The following is a 15149-nucleotide window of genomic DNA, read 5'->3' as shown; positions in this document are numbered from 1 at the left end:
AACGCATTAACAGTGCTAAGAGCTTGGCGAGATTGGTCTGACGAAGGGTCAGTAAATCGTCATCGTGGCAGTGACCGTCCAACAATGACGAACCCACGCGAAGACCGGCGACTTCGTCGTTCAGCGACAGGCGCCCCGTTTGAAACAATTCCGTCTCTTGGTGCTAACTGGGTAGCAACCCTACATCGAAGAGTCTCCCTTAGTACGATGTATCGCAGAATTCGAAGTTTTGGACTAAATTCATATCGTCTTCTGCGTCGGCTTCCATTATCACGAAACCACAGGGTGGCCCGACTGGAGTGGTGTCGTCTGAGAGTGCAATGGGTGGATGAGTGGAGAAGAATCGTGTTCAGTGATGAGAGCCGATTTTGTTTATGGCGATCTGATGAACGGTTACGTGTTAGAAGGCGCAGAGGAGAGCGATTAAATTTGGACTTTTCGGAAAGGCGTCATTCTGGTTAGCACCAGGTGTCATGGTTTGGGGTGCCATCCAGTATGGTAGTCGGTCTCCTCTTGTTTTCATTTATGATAGATTAAATGCTCAGAGGTACATTAATAGTGTCTTAGAACCGGTTCTTGTACCATACATGCACGACCGTCCTGGAAGCACATTTCAACAGGATAATGCGCGACCACATGTAGCCAACGATATTTTGAGGAATGTGGAAGCTGAAAATTTAGATACTTTGCCTTGGCCAGGTCGGTCTCCAGATTTGTCCCCAATAGGGCACGTATGGGATATAATGGGTCGGAGACTTCAACGCTTAGGTCGCCCTCCAGAGACCATAGATGAACTCCGCGAGCAGGTGCAGATTGCCTGGGATTCAATACCACAGGAAGATATTGACAATTTAATTTTAAACATGCCACGTCGCTTACAGGAATGTATTAATTTAAGAGGAGATACCACCCATTATTAAATTATTATTAAATTTTTTCACTTATTCACAATAATTTTCTTTTGATATTTTGATCGTTTTTATCTATTACCCGACCCAACGTAATGCCAGAATTTCAAACGTGTACGATGTGTTCTTGTTGGTGTTGCGTTTTTTTGAAAGTCAGTGTATATATGGTGTTCCAAAAGAAAGAAATGAAAAAGTACATTTCTCTATTACATGGGTAACCCTGTATACATGTCTATTACGTCAAAAATGCATAACAAAAAACAATATTTGATGTATTCCAGCATTTTCATGATAAATATTTTCTTCAATTTATAGCAAATTTATATGGGTGTTAGTCCTTTATGCATATATAGGCTCTAAAAGTTTACTCATTGTTTAGAAATCTCAAATCGTTTAATTTTGACGAATCGATTTTATTACGTGAATGTTTAAATTCCTGATAAAGACGTTTAAGAATCTAATGCATCTATAAACAAAAGATATTTTTAGGCAAATGTATTATACGTACTGAAAAACGTGCAAACGTCTGCTAAATCCTCCTCTAAAAGCTCACTTTAAAATTCACAAAATATTTTATAGAATGCGAAATGCATTAGAAATGAAAAACTTTATTAAGTAATAATGACCTTGTTGCTTCTGATAAGTGGTGTGTAGTGAAAGGTGGTGTGTATTTCGGTCCATGGAATCGATGTTGTTCTGCCAAGTGGAAGTGATATGGATAACGTACGTGGAAACTGGGTCAATGTAAAGGAAAATAAACGTTTTTCAGGTACGCCCAACTGTTTTAAGTCTACAATCCACATCGAGCTGGTCTTTATTTTTTAATGTTCGCAACATCCGATTCGTTTTAGTGGATTTACCGAAAAATCCACAAAGCAAACATAAAATGTCCATAAATATTTCAAGTCGTGTATATGAAAAAGTGCTCTTGCTGGGTATATCAAAGGAAGTAATATTTGCGCAAATTCTGCATCATGGCAGGAGGGACTCTTTGTCATATTCGAAGCAACAACGGTCCAATACGACACTTGCATGTACAGGGGTTTGGGTTATTTGTCCGGATTTGGAGATGGTTTAAAATATAATGGCAATGTCACGATCTCAGTCGTATTTTCAGAAACATTCCCCTATAACAAGCTGTGAAATATTGCAATATAAATAGTATTTCGGGTTTAGAAATGTCAGCTAAATTTGCTTCTTTTGGAACGTTTCAATGAGTTTCTTCATGCAATATGCCCTTGAGTTTTAGACCAGCAAAAATCGAAGTTTGTGCATTGATCCTAATAAAGTTTCTGCAGTTTCTTTTTGTAAAACTCTTCGTTAATCATTAAAATTAAGTATTGGGAAAGTATTTGTTTAAATATATTAAAGGCTCCTCAATTAAAAATAATGCGCTTCATTTATAGATATTGCAAGGCTAAAACTGCACGAATGTTATTAACGATAAACTTCAAAAGCATTAAAATAATTTTTCAGATTAAATTTCAAATTTCAACCTTCAATTAAATTTTCTGCAGTATCAAATCACAAACCGTGTCCCGATCTCTAGGCTGGGCATCGCGAATTTGGGAAGTTATCTGCAGTGAAATTATCAAAATATCTCTTGCACGTTAACGTCATAGGGTGCAAAATTTACTATGCTCTAGTTTGCCACACTTTTCTGGAACGAACTGCAATAAATCGTAAACTGAAGCCTAATAGTACTAAATACTGAAATATTACCACAATATTTTTGATTATCCATCATGAACAATTTAGCAAATTTCAATTCCTTTGTGATTTTGGTTGTGTTAAGACGATTTGTTGACTCCTAAGTCGTAGCTTTCGAGCAACTGCAATTGGAGTTAGAGCCATATAATATGCAAATGGTCAATTTGTGATTCAGTTTTCTCTTCCCTAGAAATTTTCGTTGAGTTATTTTCCCAGAGCATTCACCTAGAATAAATAATCTTCCTATTGGTTTTATTATTTTAGAATTCTATAGATAATTTTCCATATATTAACCGGCGCACGTAGGTATCATTTCAGGGCTATAATGAAATTTCTATAACCAGCTGCACTCCATTTTTATTTAGGTTCCGCTAACTAAGTCCCAGACATCCCTGTAGTATCGATAGAGCCAAAACAAGTTTACCTCACTAGATTAGGTTTAATATCATCCCCTCTTACCTGAGTTCTATTTTTATTTGATTTACGCTCAAAAAAAACTACAAGTAATCGTGATAAGTTTTATGTAGAAAAAATGGCACCATTAATCTCGAATAACTTATTACTTCGATATATGGACATCCTCACGTAACCTTGCCCCGAATCTCTCAGTTCTGAACAACACTTTCCACTAAAATTCCTCCGAAATGTTCCCACTTTGACATCCCAACTGTGTAAACAGATTACATTTTCCCACGTATGGGGTGAAAGGTTTTGGTTTATCGAAAATTGTTTCATGTTTTTATCAAAAAGAAAGCGTTAGGTAAGTCTAAGTTTCTATATTTATCTTGCTTTAAGCAGGTCTATAGCGCTCTATAAGACAAATTCTTCAGTCGACTTATCTTTAAGGGTATTTTTGGAATTCGCGGGGGTTTGACGTTTTTTTTGCGCGTATTATTCTTTGGAACCCCCTGCAAATTACCGTATATTTCGTTAACGTTCGGAAGTTGAATCTGTTCTTTTCCTCACTTAGTTCTGAAAAAAACTCCAAATCAGCTTTATTTGTTTGAGTATGATAACTTTCCATCTAGAAACATCAGAAAAAGTAAACAAATTACGACTCTGAGACAACTTAAAAGAAAATATTTCTTCTCGGCATGAGAACAATTTCGAAACTATGGCCTTAGCGCTCGCAATTTTCTAGCGAATTAAAAAAATTAAAAGGGAAGATAGTTGGAAAATCTGTACCTTTAACGAAACACTTAATATACGGGGTGATTCGCGCTATACTGCTCGGAATATTCTGGCCAAAATACGATGCTTTCAAAAAGTTTTACTCTCGAGCTTTATGGGGATCTATTATTGATACTTTTTAAACTTATTTTCATACTATACTATGTGGTATATATCCGAAAAGCTCTAAAAGTAATAAAGTTGTGCTTTTTTAATAGAATCCCCTGTATATTATTGCATTTTTGGATCCTCCTATAAATATCTCTTTTAGTAAGGTTTAGAATACTTAAAACTTAAGGTGTTCAAATAATTTGGATTTTACAAAAATTTAAAGTGATTTTCATTTTTTTTCATACTTAAGAAGTATTTATGTTGTGTAAGTGTAATTTACAATGAAGTGTAACAATATCATATGTTGTTCATCATACTTATACTATCATATTTGACGTGCGAATCACAATAAACTTGCCATCTTGTATAGGGTGTTCAAAAATTACAACCACTCAAATAAAAACTTTAAGTATCTATAACTTGATTAATTTAAATACATCGCCATATTTTCTTACTTTCCCGAAAATGTAGATTTTACTTACCTATTGAATGCTATTGGGGTCTTCAAGGCTAAGCCTTTGCGCTTTTACATATTACGTTAAACGATTGTTTGTTGCGCCAGTTGATGTGTATTCAGTATCACTTAAGATATTTCCAACTTTAATGTTCAATAGTATTTAAACTTGTTATTGAACTTAAACTAATTTCTTTAATAATTATAGGTTCGCCCAATCGGAATCTTAGTTTTCTTATTATGCACAAAAACTAAAGAACGAACAGACGTATTGAGAACAGTAGCCATATTTTTTTATAAAAACGAATTAGCTCAAAATTCAGGGTGCTGCAAATTAGTATGCCAATCTGCTAACCACAGATTTCTGGGGCGAAAATAATTAGACTTTCTTTATGCGACTTTTTCTTTGGCACTTGATACTCGCTGTACAGAGTGTTAAAATTGTAAAAAAATAATAATTTTGTTAATAACATCGGCGTTTCTTGACATATTTTAATGAAATTTTACAGCGATGCACAGTTCAACGAGGCGCATTTTATTTATAATTTGAGAAAGACATTTGAAACCAAAGTGAGGAAAATGGAAAGTTATGAACACGTACAGCTACCCCTCCCCCCTCCCCCCTCCCCCCCTCCAACTTTTTTTGCACACGCCAATAGTGAACGCGTTCAATGTTTTAAATGAAATGTTCCTTTATCGTAATTTGTTTCTTATTTTAAATTTTTAAATTGCCGCTTACTTTAGAAGATATTCCAGCATACTACCGTGGTACCCAATTTTCATTTATATCGGGAACGTACAAATCATTTATTTTTATACAAAATGTACGTTGCATAATTATTGAAAAATTTAGTAGACATGTTTAATGATGAGATAAGTTGTTCAGGCAATTAACTTTTGTTTATCAGACAATAGCCTGAACTACATTTAGATATTATGATTTTTTAAACCGAGTGACAGATACCTCAAAACTGGCAATAGCAAAATCTAGGAAAAATCAGCTGAAAATTAGTATAATATCGAGGGATGTAAATCAAATACCAAGAAGTCACCATATTTTTTTTATTTTAATAAGTGTCTTTTTTTTTAATTTTCCTATGCCTCAGGTAAGAGTTGATTACTTTTCTTGAAAAAAAGTAAACTGATAAGGAAGAGTCCATTAATAATGTATATCGACTAAAACAAAGATTTCAAATGTGGAGCTCCCTACGGATTGTGCCAGCAATGGAAAAAAGTAATTTTCTGTTTTTTGATTAAAAAAAACAAGGTAAAAATACGCATATTCCTATTTAATTCAAAAAAGCCACGAATGTTAGCGTAATCAACTTATAACCCTGGATTCAGTACTATTCTATAGCTTAAATATTGCCTGTTTTATTTAAATTTGATGAAACTGGTTTCTTGAAAACTTCCTCTTCGTAAATCAGAGAAGCAAAAATTATTAAAGCGATGTAGGAGAAGATTCCTCAAATTGAATTCCATTAAATTTGAACGAAACCCCATTCCTAACTGCATCATTAAAGTAATTTTCAACAAGCCGTTCGCTTTGCATATCAAAAGATAGTTAAAAACAGTGAAACAGAACTTCCAGGTCTAGGGATTTAGGTTTTGCATAGCAAACGACTGCCATTTAATATTTCACTAGGTAAGCTTGAATTAAAGTCTTAAATGGACGTAAGCTGATTAAATATTAAAATACGTTGCAAGGAGAATTAACAGTTTAATTTCATGGTTCAGAGGAATATTTTGATTATGTGAATTCCACATCTAAAAATATCTAAAATCTGGCATTCTTTTTTTAGATGATAAAGTTGTTTTCTAATTTTCTTCATCTCAACGAATTTCTTATATATTAAATAAAGTATCTTATGAAGCTTATCGATTTTCTTGTTTGTGCCTTCTTAAAACTCGAATCACTAGAGCCCTGATATGCATAAGCAAAAGAAACTTTTTGAATGTGCAAGCAATATTGCCTAGATATGAAAATATTTACTTTCCTGAGAAGCTAAAAAATTGCTACTTATGTACCCAGTTAGGGAATGCATAGTTTTGTATAACGAATGTAATTTTTCAGGACTAGGCAAGTCAGGCCCCCCCACATGACACGAGTTACAAAAAATTGCGTTTCCTAATGATTGTCGTGCATAATTTTTTCGAACTTTACTGCACATTAGAATAATTACGAGAAAGTGATACAAATTGGAACATAATACAGCACTCATTATTGGTAACTAAATTACGAAAACAAGGTACTCACTTTCATTAGGTAGCGAATTACACACCGTGTCCCATTTAAAGCTGTAATTGAAGATTAGTCAAAATTGATACGTTGAAAGAAAAAAAGTTTCAAATAAACGTTATCCGGTAAAGAGGGGATATGTCATAAGGATAGTTACTTTCAGCCAAAACGTAATTTTAAAGTTATTTCAATGGCAACTATTTTTCTCAAATGGCAACACCATATTTTATTATAAATACCTGTAGACCTTCAAAAAATGAATATCGTTTATTTGAAGAATGTTTTTATTAAACGTTTTGCCGCAGAGTTATTCCTTATTTTTGTCCATTTTTTGAGGTAGTCGGAATTATTGCATTTTTTTTTTCTAGAAAAGTTTGGCAATGCATATTCTATTTAAAACTCATAACAATCTTTCTCTATAATGAAAAAAATATATATTTCTATGAAAAAAAAACAAAAAATTATTTACCAAATTCATTTAAAATCCTGACTGGAGAAACTTATGGAAGCAAATGTTCAAAAGAATGTCCTTCCTGCTCCTAACTCGTCTCAACTCTTCTTCGAAAAGAATTGTTTATTCTGCGCAACAACTCTTCATTTATTAATTGATACTCATTTTCAATTCTCCTTTTCGTGTCGCTTGCAGTTGTTGTTATTTCTGCATATATTTTGTCCTTTCAAAAACCCCAAAGTAAAAAATCTGGTGAGCTCAGATCAGGCGACCTAGGAGGCCAATTCCCTAGTCTGCTCCATCTAATCCATCAATCTTGATATATTTTATCCAGAACCTCACGAGACATTTTAAAACAATGGGCTAGACAACCTTTATATTGATATCACATCACCTGTCTAATCACAAGTGGAACGTATTTTAACAATTGAAGTTTTCTTCAATCAAGAAAAGTCAAATTAAGTATTCACAAATAATACCCCAACATACATTCATCGACAAGTTTTCTGATATTCATCCTGAATCAATACTCAAAATCATCTTATTTAAGCCAGTGTGGGTTTACAGCACTACAAAAATACAGATTATGGCGATTTACTGTACCATGATTTGTGAATGTGGATTCGTCTAAAAACAAAACGTTAGCATTTTGATTGAATTGCTGCCTTGCCCAATTACAAGAATTGACTCGGTTTTCAAAATCAGTTCCATGGAGTTCCTGATGTAAATAAATGTGAAAATGATGCTATTTATTCACCTTCAAATTTCTTTGGACACTTGACTTTGATATTCCTGAATCAGCAGCAATTTGACAACTTACATGGGGATCGAAGGCGACAACTGCAAGAACTGCTATTTGAGTGCCTTCATGTGTTGCACTTCGGGAGCGATTGCGTTTTTTTGTTTCCCTCCTTTTCATTTCTTTGAAATATTTAATGACACTATTGAAAGTCGTTCAATGGGGAACTCTTTCATCCAAAAATCTTTCAGCGTAAAGTTCCACTGTCCGACTAACATTTCTTCCCGCCCCTCCATAGATAAAAATCATTTCTAATTTTTCATTCGAAGTGTAGCGATTTTTTTGAATTAATGAATTTTGAAATGAAAAAAATAATCTTTGAATAATTTCACACCAAAAAATTAGATTGATTGTTAAAAAAAGAATATCCATTTCCTGTAGACCTTGTTATAAGGTAGACTTTAACAAGAGAAAATTTAAGAAATTTTTTTCTCATTGAAATAATTTATTTTTGATAAGATAGAAGGATTGTTACGAGTTTTAAACAGAATATGCATTGAAAAACTTTTCTAGAAAAATAATGCAATAATTTGGACTATTTCAAAAGTTGGACCAAAACCAAGGATAATTCCGTAAAAAAATATCTAATAAAAAATTATTAAAATAAAAAATATTCATTTTTTGAAGGTCTACAAAGACTATTTGACAAAAAAAGTTATTATCTTCGTGACATTTCCCCCTTTTTTTACAGAAAAACTTTTATTTAAAATTTTTTCATACAACGTATCATTTTCGACTAATCTTCAATCACAGCTTTAAATAGGATACTCTGTATAATATAAAATATAAGTGTATACATTTATCTAGCAATAACTCTGTGTCACAGCTAAATTCATTCAATAAACAATTATCCTTGTTAGTGAAATGTAATTAATGTTTGTAGTACACAAATGTTATTAACCAATTTCCAGTTTAACTTATTGGGCATAGAATGATCAATTTGGGGCAAATAAAGTCGATTTAAGTTATTTTAATTGTGAATAACATTCCATAATCCTGTTGTTTCGAAGGTCGAAAGAAAAAGAGAATCTTTTATTCATTTTCTTTCTGAAAAACATTCCAATCCTTCATCTCTGCATAAAATCGTACTTGATTTTTGGGGTTTGCTCTAACATTTCCTATATGTTGAACAAATGAAATTAAAATAAATTACTTTTATCCCAAAAATCAAGACCAATTGCTCATCTCTAACAACCCACACTTCCAAGACGAACACTTTTAGCTCCACCCTCACCAAGAAGCCCCATCATGTCACGACCAACACCCTGCCTCCTTGAACGTAGATGATGTAGCAACAACAAACGCCCTATGAAATGCTGACCTTACTCTTTGTGCTATGGTCGCTGATTCGAAAAATAACCAAATCGGTGGCTGGTAGGGTCACACCTCCGCACAGTTTAACCCCTGAAGAGGGGGGCATCAGGAGAAGTAACATCGACGAACGCTTATCGAAAATGGGACGACCAGACGACGTTGTGGGGCTGTACAATGGTACTTTTTGTCCTTTGTACATGGGGATGTGTTAATGAGAAGTATTAATAGGTGTTTATTCTGAGATTCGAGAGAAGCATTCTGCTCAGTCTGAACTAGGAATAGAGAGTGGTGATCAGGGCAAAGAGGGTGAAGAGGGTTCATATTCGGTTAGTGCCTCACCAGAACCTGTGTACTCACCTACTCCCAGCCCTGAATTGGGGGAGTTTTTGAGTGAAATTTCCAATTATACTCGTATGTCAGCTGATAGTCACAGATCTAGGTAAGTAAATCCGAATTAAAGACCCATCAGGTAGCAATTTATTTTTACTTTTAAGTTTTATATATGTAGAAACGCATAAACTTTTCTGACACCTAAAAGGGCTCTTTTAGAATTCGTGAACTTTGTCCAATTAATGAAATGTACTCTATCTTTCGCAGTAAAGTTCTCGCTAATGGCATATCTTTGATGAAGCAAAAAACTTTTATGTTTTTACAATTTGAACTTAGCAGACTACGTCATGACTAACATGTTATATACCTTAAAGTATGTTAGTTTTCTTAGCAATTTGGTTTATAGTATAATAGAAAAAGTATAGTGCAGGTAACTTTTAGATTCTCAATATTTTCAAGAGAGAGTTCAGTTGATGTTGGCAATGAAAGCAGACCATCTGTGACCAGCTTATCGTCATATTCCACTTCGTCCAGAAGATATGAAATAATCGGTCAAAGGTCAATGGATTCAAGGGCAAGTGTCACGAGTTTGTGGTCTTCCGATTTGTCTTCCAGGTGGGTCCAAAAAACTGGGATTTTTCCATGTTGCAGTCTTATATTTTTTATATTTTTATTATTTAAATAAAGTTTCACACAACGTTTTCCATGAAAAAATATAAGTTATGAGTCTGTTGGTTTGTTTGGTTTAACATAATTACAACATCAATTACGATATTGTAAGTTGCAAAATATGAACGTGATTTCTGTTATATTAATCCACTGGAATTGGATTTGAAAAACAAAAAACCTCTATTACGTTTTATAGAATTTTCTGAAGTAAGACAGAGGACCAATCTCTGAGTACATTCCGATAATTATCCAGATGCACTAATACAGAGTCAACAAAGCAAGATTTAATTTTATTCGCCTTTTTCCATTCAAACAAAAAACAAGACATTAATGATAAATCGTTTAATCGAAATTGAAATTAAAGGAAGGCGCTGTCCCTTAATATCCGATTGTCCTTTTTTAACGGAACAACATCTGGGACTTTAATAAGCAGAAAGGTTCGAGTTAATTAAAATTAATTTATCTCTTTGAGTTACTTACAACCACAAACTCTGAATTATTTGCTTTCACAATTACTTCCTTCTTAGAAATTCAATACTGTATATTTAATTTCGTTAGGAACGTTATTTCCACTACACTAGATATCATTCATTTCGATCTAGAAAAGCAGTTACGAGAGCAATTGAAAAGCTTCCCTATCGAACATCTTATTATCAATTCCAATATAAACTGCTCCACAAAAGTTAGGGATATTAGAATATTTTGGATATTTCTTAGAGCGAGCGACAGGAATAACTTCTTTTTAATCCTTGTCAAAAAATAAGCAAAAAATTATTGTGGATGATATTTTTAAATTTATTTAAGAAAACCAAAAAAAATATAAAGAATTTTTGCAAAATCAAATCTAAGATAAAAACTTCATTTCTAAAATTCAGTGTGTTAACATGTATAACTCCTTCACATTATCTTGGCATTCCTTCAATAAGATGATTTGTCTTGTCTTTTTGTCCCATAACTGGGGAAGAAATTCTCGAAGATGTGGCATTGTTTGGAGACGTGGTCGATGTTCTTCAACATTTCTTTGTAACGTGACCTAAACATGTTCAATGAGGTTAATGTCAGGCGATCTTGACGGAAGCGGTAAATGTTCGATATCTACATTTTCAATCGCATCTATAACGATTGCTATACGATGTGGTCGAGCATTATTGCCCAAAAAATCGGAAACTTTTTCCTACAGCAACTTGGAAATTTGGCAAAACTTTGTTGGCGGTTTATTTCATAGATTTGTGTATTCAGGTTTCTTTCACATACGTGCAACTCACTTTTCCCACTATAACAATTTCCTCCCCAGGCTATTATTGTGCCCCACTTAAAAGGAAGCACTCCTTATACAGTTCTTAAGTTTCTGCGAATTCCAGGGTTTGTCCAGGCACGAACACACCGACGAACAGAGTAACGGCCAAATTTGGACTGGATGTAAAATACAGAATGCCGCTTTTCATCTCAATGGACGTGTACTCTTGTTTACTCTAGACTTGCAAATTTATATTTTTGGACGAGGAGACCTCTTCTCGAGAAGAATTTCGAGGCTACGTTTACTGCTTCAAGTCTCTTACGAATTGTTTCAATGGAAATTTTTAATGCCAGCCCAATGCCTACATGTCGACAGCGCAGTCTCACAGAAATTACAATAAGTCGAGGTTGCGCAACCGTGGTTTTCTTCGGTCGCCGTGTGCGCCGTCTTTCTCCAACGTTTCCAGTTTGTTGAAACCTTGTTAACAGCTTGGATATCACACTTTAAGAAACGTGGAATAATTGAGTAATATCCTGTTGTTTTGATCTAGCCTGCAGCACATCTATAACCCCGTTTTGTTCTCCTGAAATTAACTTTCTCCGAACCGTTATAAAAAGGTTCAAACACCTTTGTGCAACCAAGTAAAATAGCAGGAACCATACAAACGGTATGGCATCCGATATTTACGTTTGACTGAATTTAAACAAAAAATGTAAAATTATATTAAACTTAATTTTTTTATTCATATTATACGTTATCGCTTTACGAGTGATACGAAAAAATATATTTGCTAGAACGCTATCTGTTATTCATTAGCACTTTACCATATTCCTAAATTTTGTGGAGCTGCTTATTTGGAAATGCATATTTATTTAAAACGATCTTGATTCTAGCTGTAGAGAAAATTGTGGATATTGCATAATATTCTCGAGTAGTCCAGCATGCACCCCAAAAAGGAAATTATTATGGTAATATTTTTAGGAGAGACTCAGAGGCGATTCCAGAGCATGAAATCGACTCAAGTGACTCCACGCGTACCTCGCTGGCATCCAGTGACAGCAGAAGATACTCGGAAAGTCTGTCGAGGAGGAGGAGGTCTTCGACCAGATCCGTTCAAATCAGGAAATTCGTCCGAAAGTCACCGTTGAGTTACGACAGAAGGAGGACTACTGGAAGGTTAATAATACAGGCCTCATTATTATGTATATTAAGCAGTATAAGTTCCATCCAGCTATAGTTACGTTAGATTTCAGTATTTTATAACTCGAAGCCATATATCCCAGAGAACAGGCATGAACTCATACGTACACATGTTGGCAAAATTATATACTGAATTTAGTAGCTAACTTGAAATATGAAACGGAGTTCAGATTATTATTCATGTCAGGTCACGGAAAACGAGACTGAATCGGAACTGAAACTAATCCAGAGTTTAATATTCGCGAACACATTTTACGACTGTAATGCACGGTACACATGCCTGCCATTTTTTTGCTAATTATGTAAATTCGCCATTAAAAGAGAGGATGTTTAATTAATTCGATTGATCACATGATTTACGAATTGAGCGTTTGAAATGTTGATAATTTGGCAATAGAGACCTAGATACTTCGATTGTAGATTCCTACAGTTCTTTGCCGAGGCAATTTAGCGTGAAATTTTTTTTCAGGTTTTATTTCAGTAATTTGCAATTCCGATTTCCCCTAGAGACTTCGCTTAATCATCGCGAATACAATATATCCCTATGTAGTAGATATGAATGACTTCGGAAGGGTTTAAGTAAGGTAATGCAGTTGATGTTAATCTCATAAAGTTGGGTGTATTCACACGAATCATTGCTGAATACACAAATAAGGCATTTTAGTAGTAGAACTGACGCTGCTATTCAAGAACGCAACGCTCTCATGGGGCGACTCTGTGCGAATACACTAAAATCAACGTGATCGAACGAAGTACGGGGGGGGGGGGGGGGGGGGGAATACCATGGATTAGCAAAAAGATTTGTAACTGAGTAACTTGAATTATGTGTGGGTATAGTGTTATGTTAAAATGATGGCGATTGTTACTTGTTTTGTCGAGGAATTCTTTCGTTCTGTTCATCATTCATTTAAAAAAACTGACTCTATTTCTAGTCAACAATAATAAACCACAAAGAATTCGGATAATTTCAAAATTTTTCGAGCAGTTTGTTGATTCAGCTATAAACCATTGCGTTTTATGTCAAACCTCGTACCCAGTTCGCGTATTTCCACTCTTCATAACAACTACTTCAAGTTTTATTGAGACGCATAAAGGAAAAGACAGGAATTTTCATCGCTAATCTCCCAATTGTCCCCTGGCCTTTTGTTCTTCAATTGTATATAGTAAAAGCTTGCGAGAGTGACTTTGTTCCTGTGATTTGATCCAGCTTAACCCTATGAGTGCTCAAATAAAATATAGACATTTCAATAAAATTCATACAATTTCACTCGAAAAGTGTTGTAGAAAAATTATATTATACCGGGTGATTTCAGATAAATGGGACAAGTCAATATCTTTGAATCGAGAAAAGCTATTAAAACAACGTTAGAATAAAGTTTTTTTTTAATTTTTGGAGGCTCAACATTTCATGATGTCAATTTTTTCCCAAGATCAATTTCGCCTGGCGATTCGTTTGACCATGATTTGTGAAGTCTGAGTCACATCGAAAATAGTACATTTGAAAAAGTTTTGCATTTTCATGGAGTCAATTTTTGTTTCCATATCTAGTATTATTACGAATTTGGTCACATTCGGCAAAAAATGTTCGAAGTAAAAACATTTTTAATGCCAACAGAAGATTGGATTCTCCGAAAAAAATTGGGTTGTTCTATTTGAAAAAACGAAGTTGACCCTAAGTGACAGGTGATGATGACCTTGAAAGAAAATTGACAACATAAAACGTTAAGCGTCCGGAAAAAAAAGATTTCATTCCAAAAAAACATTTTTTTAGATCTTCTTGATTTCAAAATATTTACTTGTCCTGTTTATCTAGAATTACTCGGTGCAAAAACAAAAATTAATTACACGATGTGTGAGTATGTAAAAGATGTGAGCTACTCTAAAAATTTCCCGAGACAACTCCTGAGCAAGGACAATTGTTTCGTTTTTTCTAAATTGATTTGAGATAAGTGATTGGCTTAAACTTACTTGAAACTTTATTATCGGTGTTGATGATTACTGCTAATAATATTTGTTAGTATTTACTTCCTTTTTATGTGCCCTATATGGATCTATTGTCGAAGCATGATCAAAGGTATACATATTACAACTGTCGGTAACTAATGCGTATGTTACAGCATTAATTAGATTCCTGACCAGTTTTATTTATTGAAGTTATAGAATTACTTCTATTCAAACTTTTAAGTACTAATGTAGTAATGCCGATAATAAATACACAAAGCATATAGGCGCATTCAGGAAATTCACAGCAGTTGAGCGAAGCAACACTTGAATTCACTCTTTTGCGCTTCGCATCTGCCCATTTCATTAATTATTTGCCTTTTGTCTAACAAGTTAATTTAATATTGTGAAAATTGAGAATTCAAAATTTAAGGTTTTCAGCGCATAACTTTTACTGCTTTAATTGAGCATTTCAACGGGATAAAATCGCTGTTGTTCCTTAAATGCGCCCATTGTTCTATAATAGATATCTTGAAAAATTTTCTCATTTCCATTTTGGTTTCTGTATAAGGGCACCTTTGCTTAAAACTACTTAGAAATCTACGAATGAAAACGA

General features: G+C 34.1%; 1 protein-coding gene across 7 annotated transcripts in view; it reads left to right on the top strand.

The window, feature by feature from the left end:
- dnc (phosphodiesterase dunce) overlaps positions 1-15149 on the top strand; it is a 293397-nt gene that overhangs the window by 121438 nt on the left and 156810 nt on the right. Inside the window, exons 1-5 of one of the 7 annotated variants that reach the window (XM_066289949.1) lie at positions 1532-1677; positions 9065-9333; positions 9385-9595; positions 9928-10101; positions 12374-12568. The exons of 5 other annotated variants lie outside the window; for them this stretch is intronic. In XM_066289949.1, the coding sequence (XP_066146046.1) occupies positions 9156-9333; positions 9385-9595; positions 9928-10101; positions 12374-12568 (758 nt within the window). In that variant the 5' untranslated portion in view covers positions 1532-1677; positions 9065-9155. Of the gene's footprint in view, positions 1-1531; positions 1678-9064; positions 9334-9384; positions 9596-9830; positions 9860-9927; positions 10102-12373; positions 12569-15149 lie in introns of those variants that run through there. One more of the 7 variants, XM_066289950.1, reaches the window with a different exon arrangement.

This window comes from Euwallacea fornicatus, chromosome 14, assembly GCF_040115645.1.
Source record: "Euwallacea fornicatus isolate EFF26 chromosome 14, ASM4011564v1, whole genome shotgun sequence".
NCBI classification, from domain to species: domain Eukaryota; kingdom Metazoa; phylum Arthropoda; class Insecta; order Coleoptera; family Curculionidae; genus Euwallacea; species Euwallacea fornicatus.
Note: the sequence above shows the minus strand (reverse complement) of the source record. Positions and strands in the feature narration are given on the sequence as shown.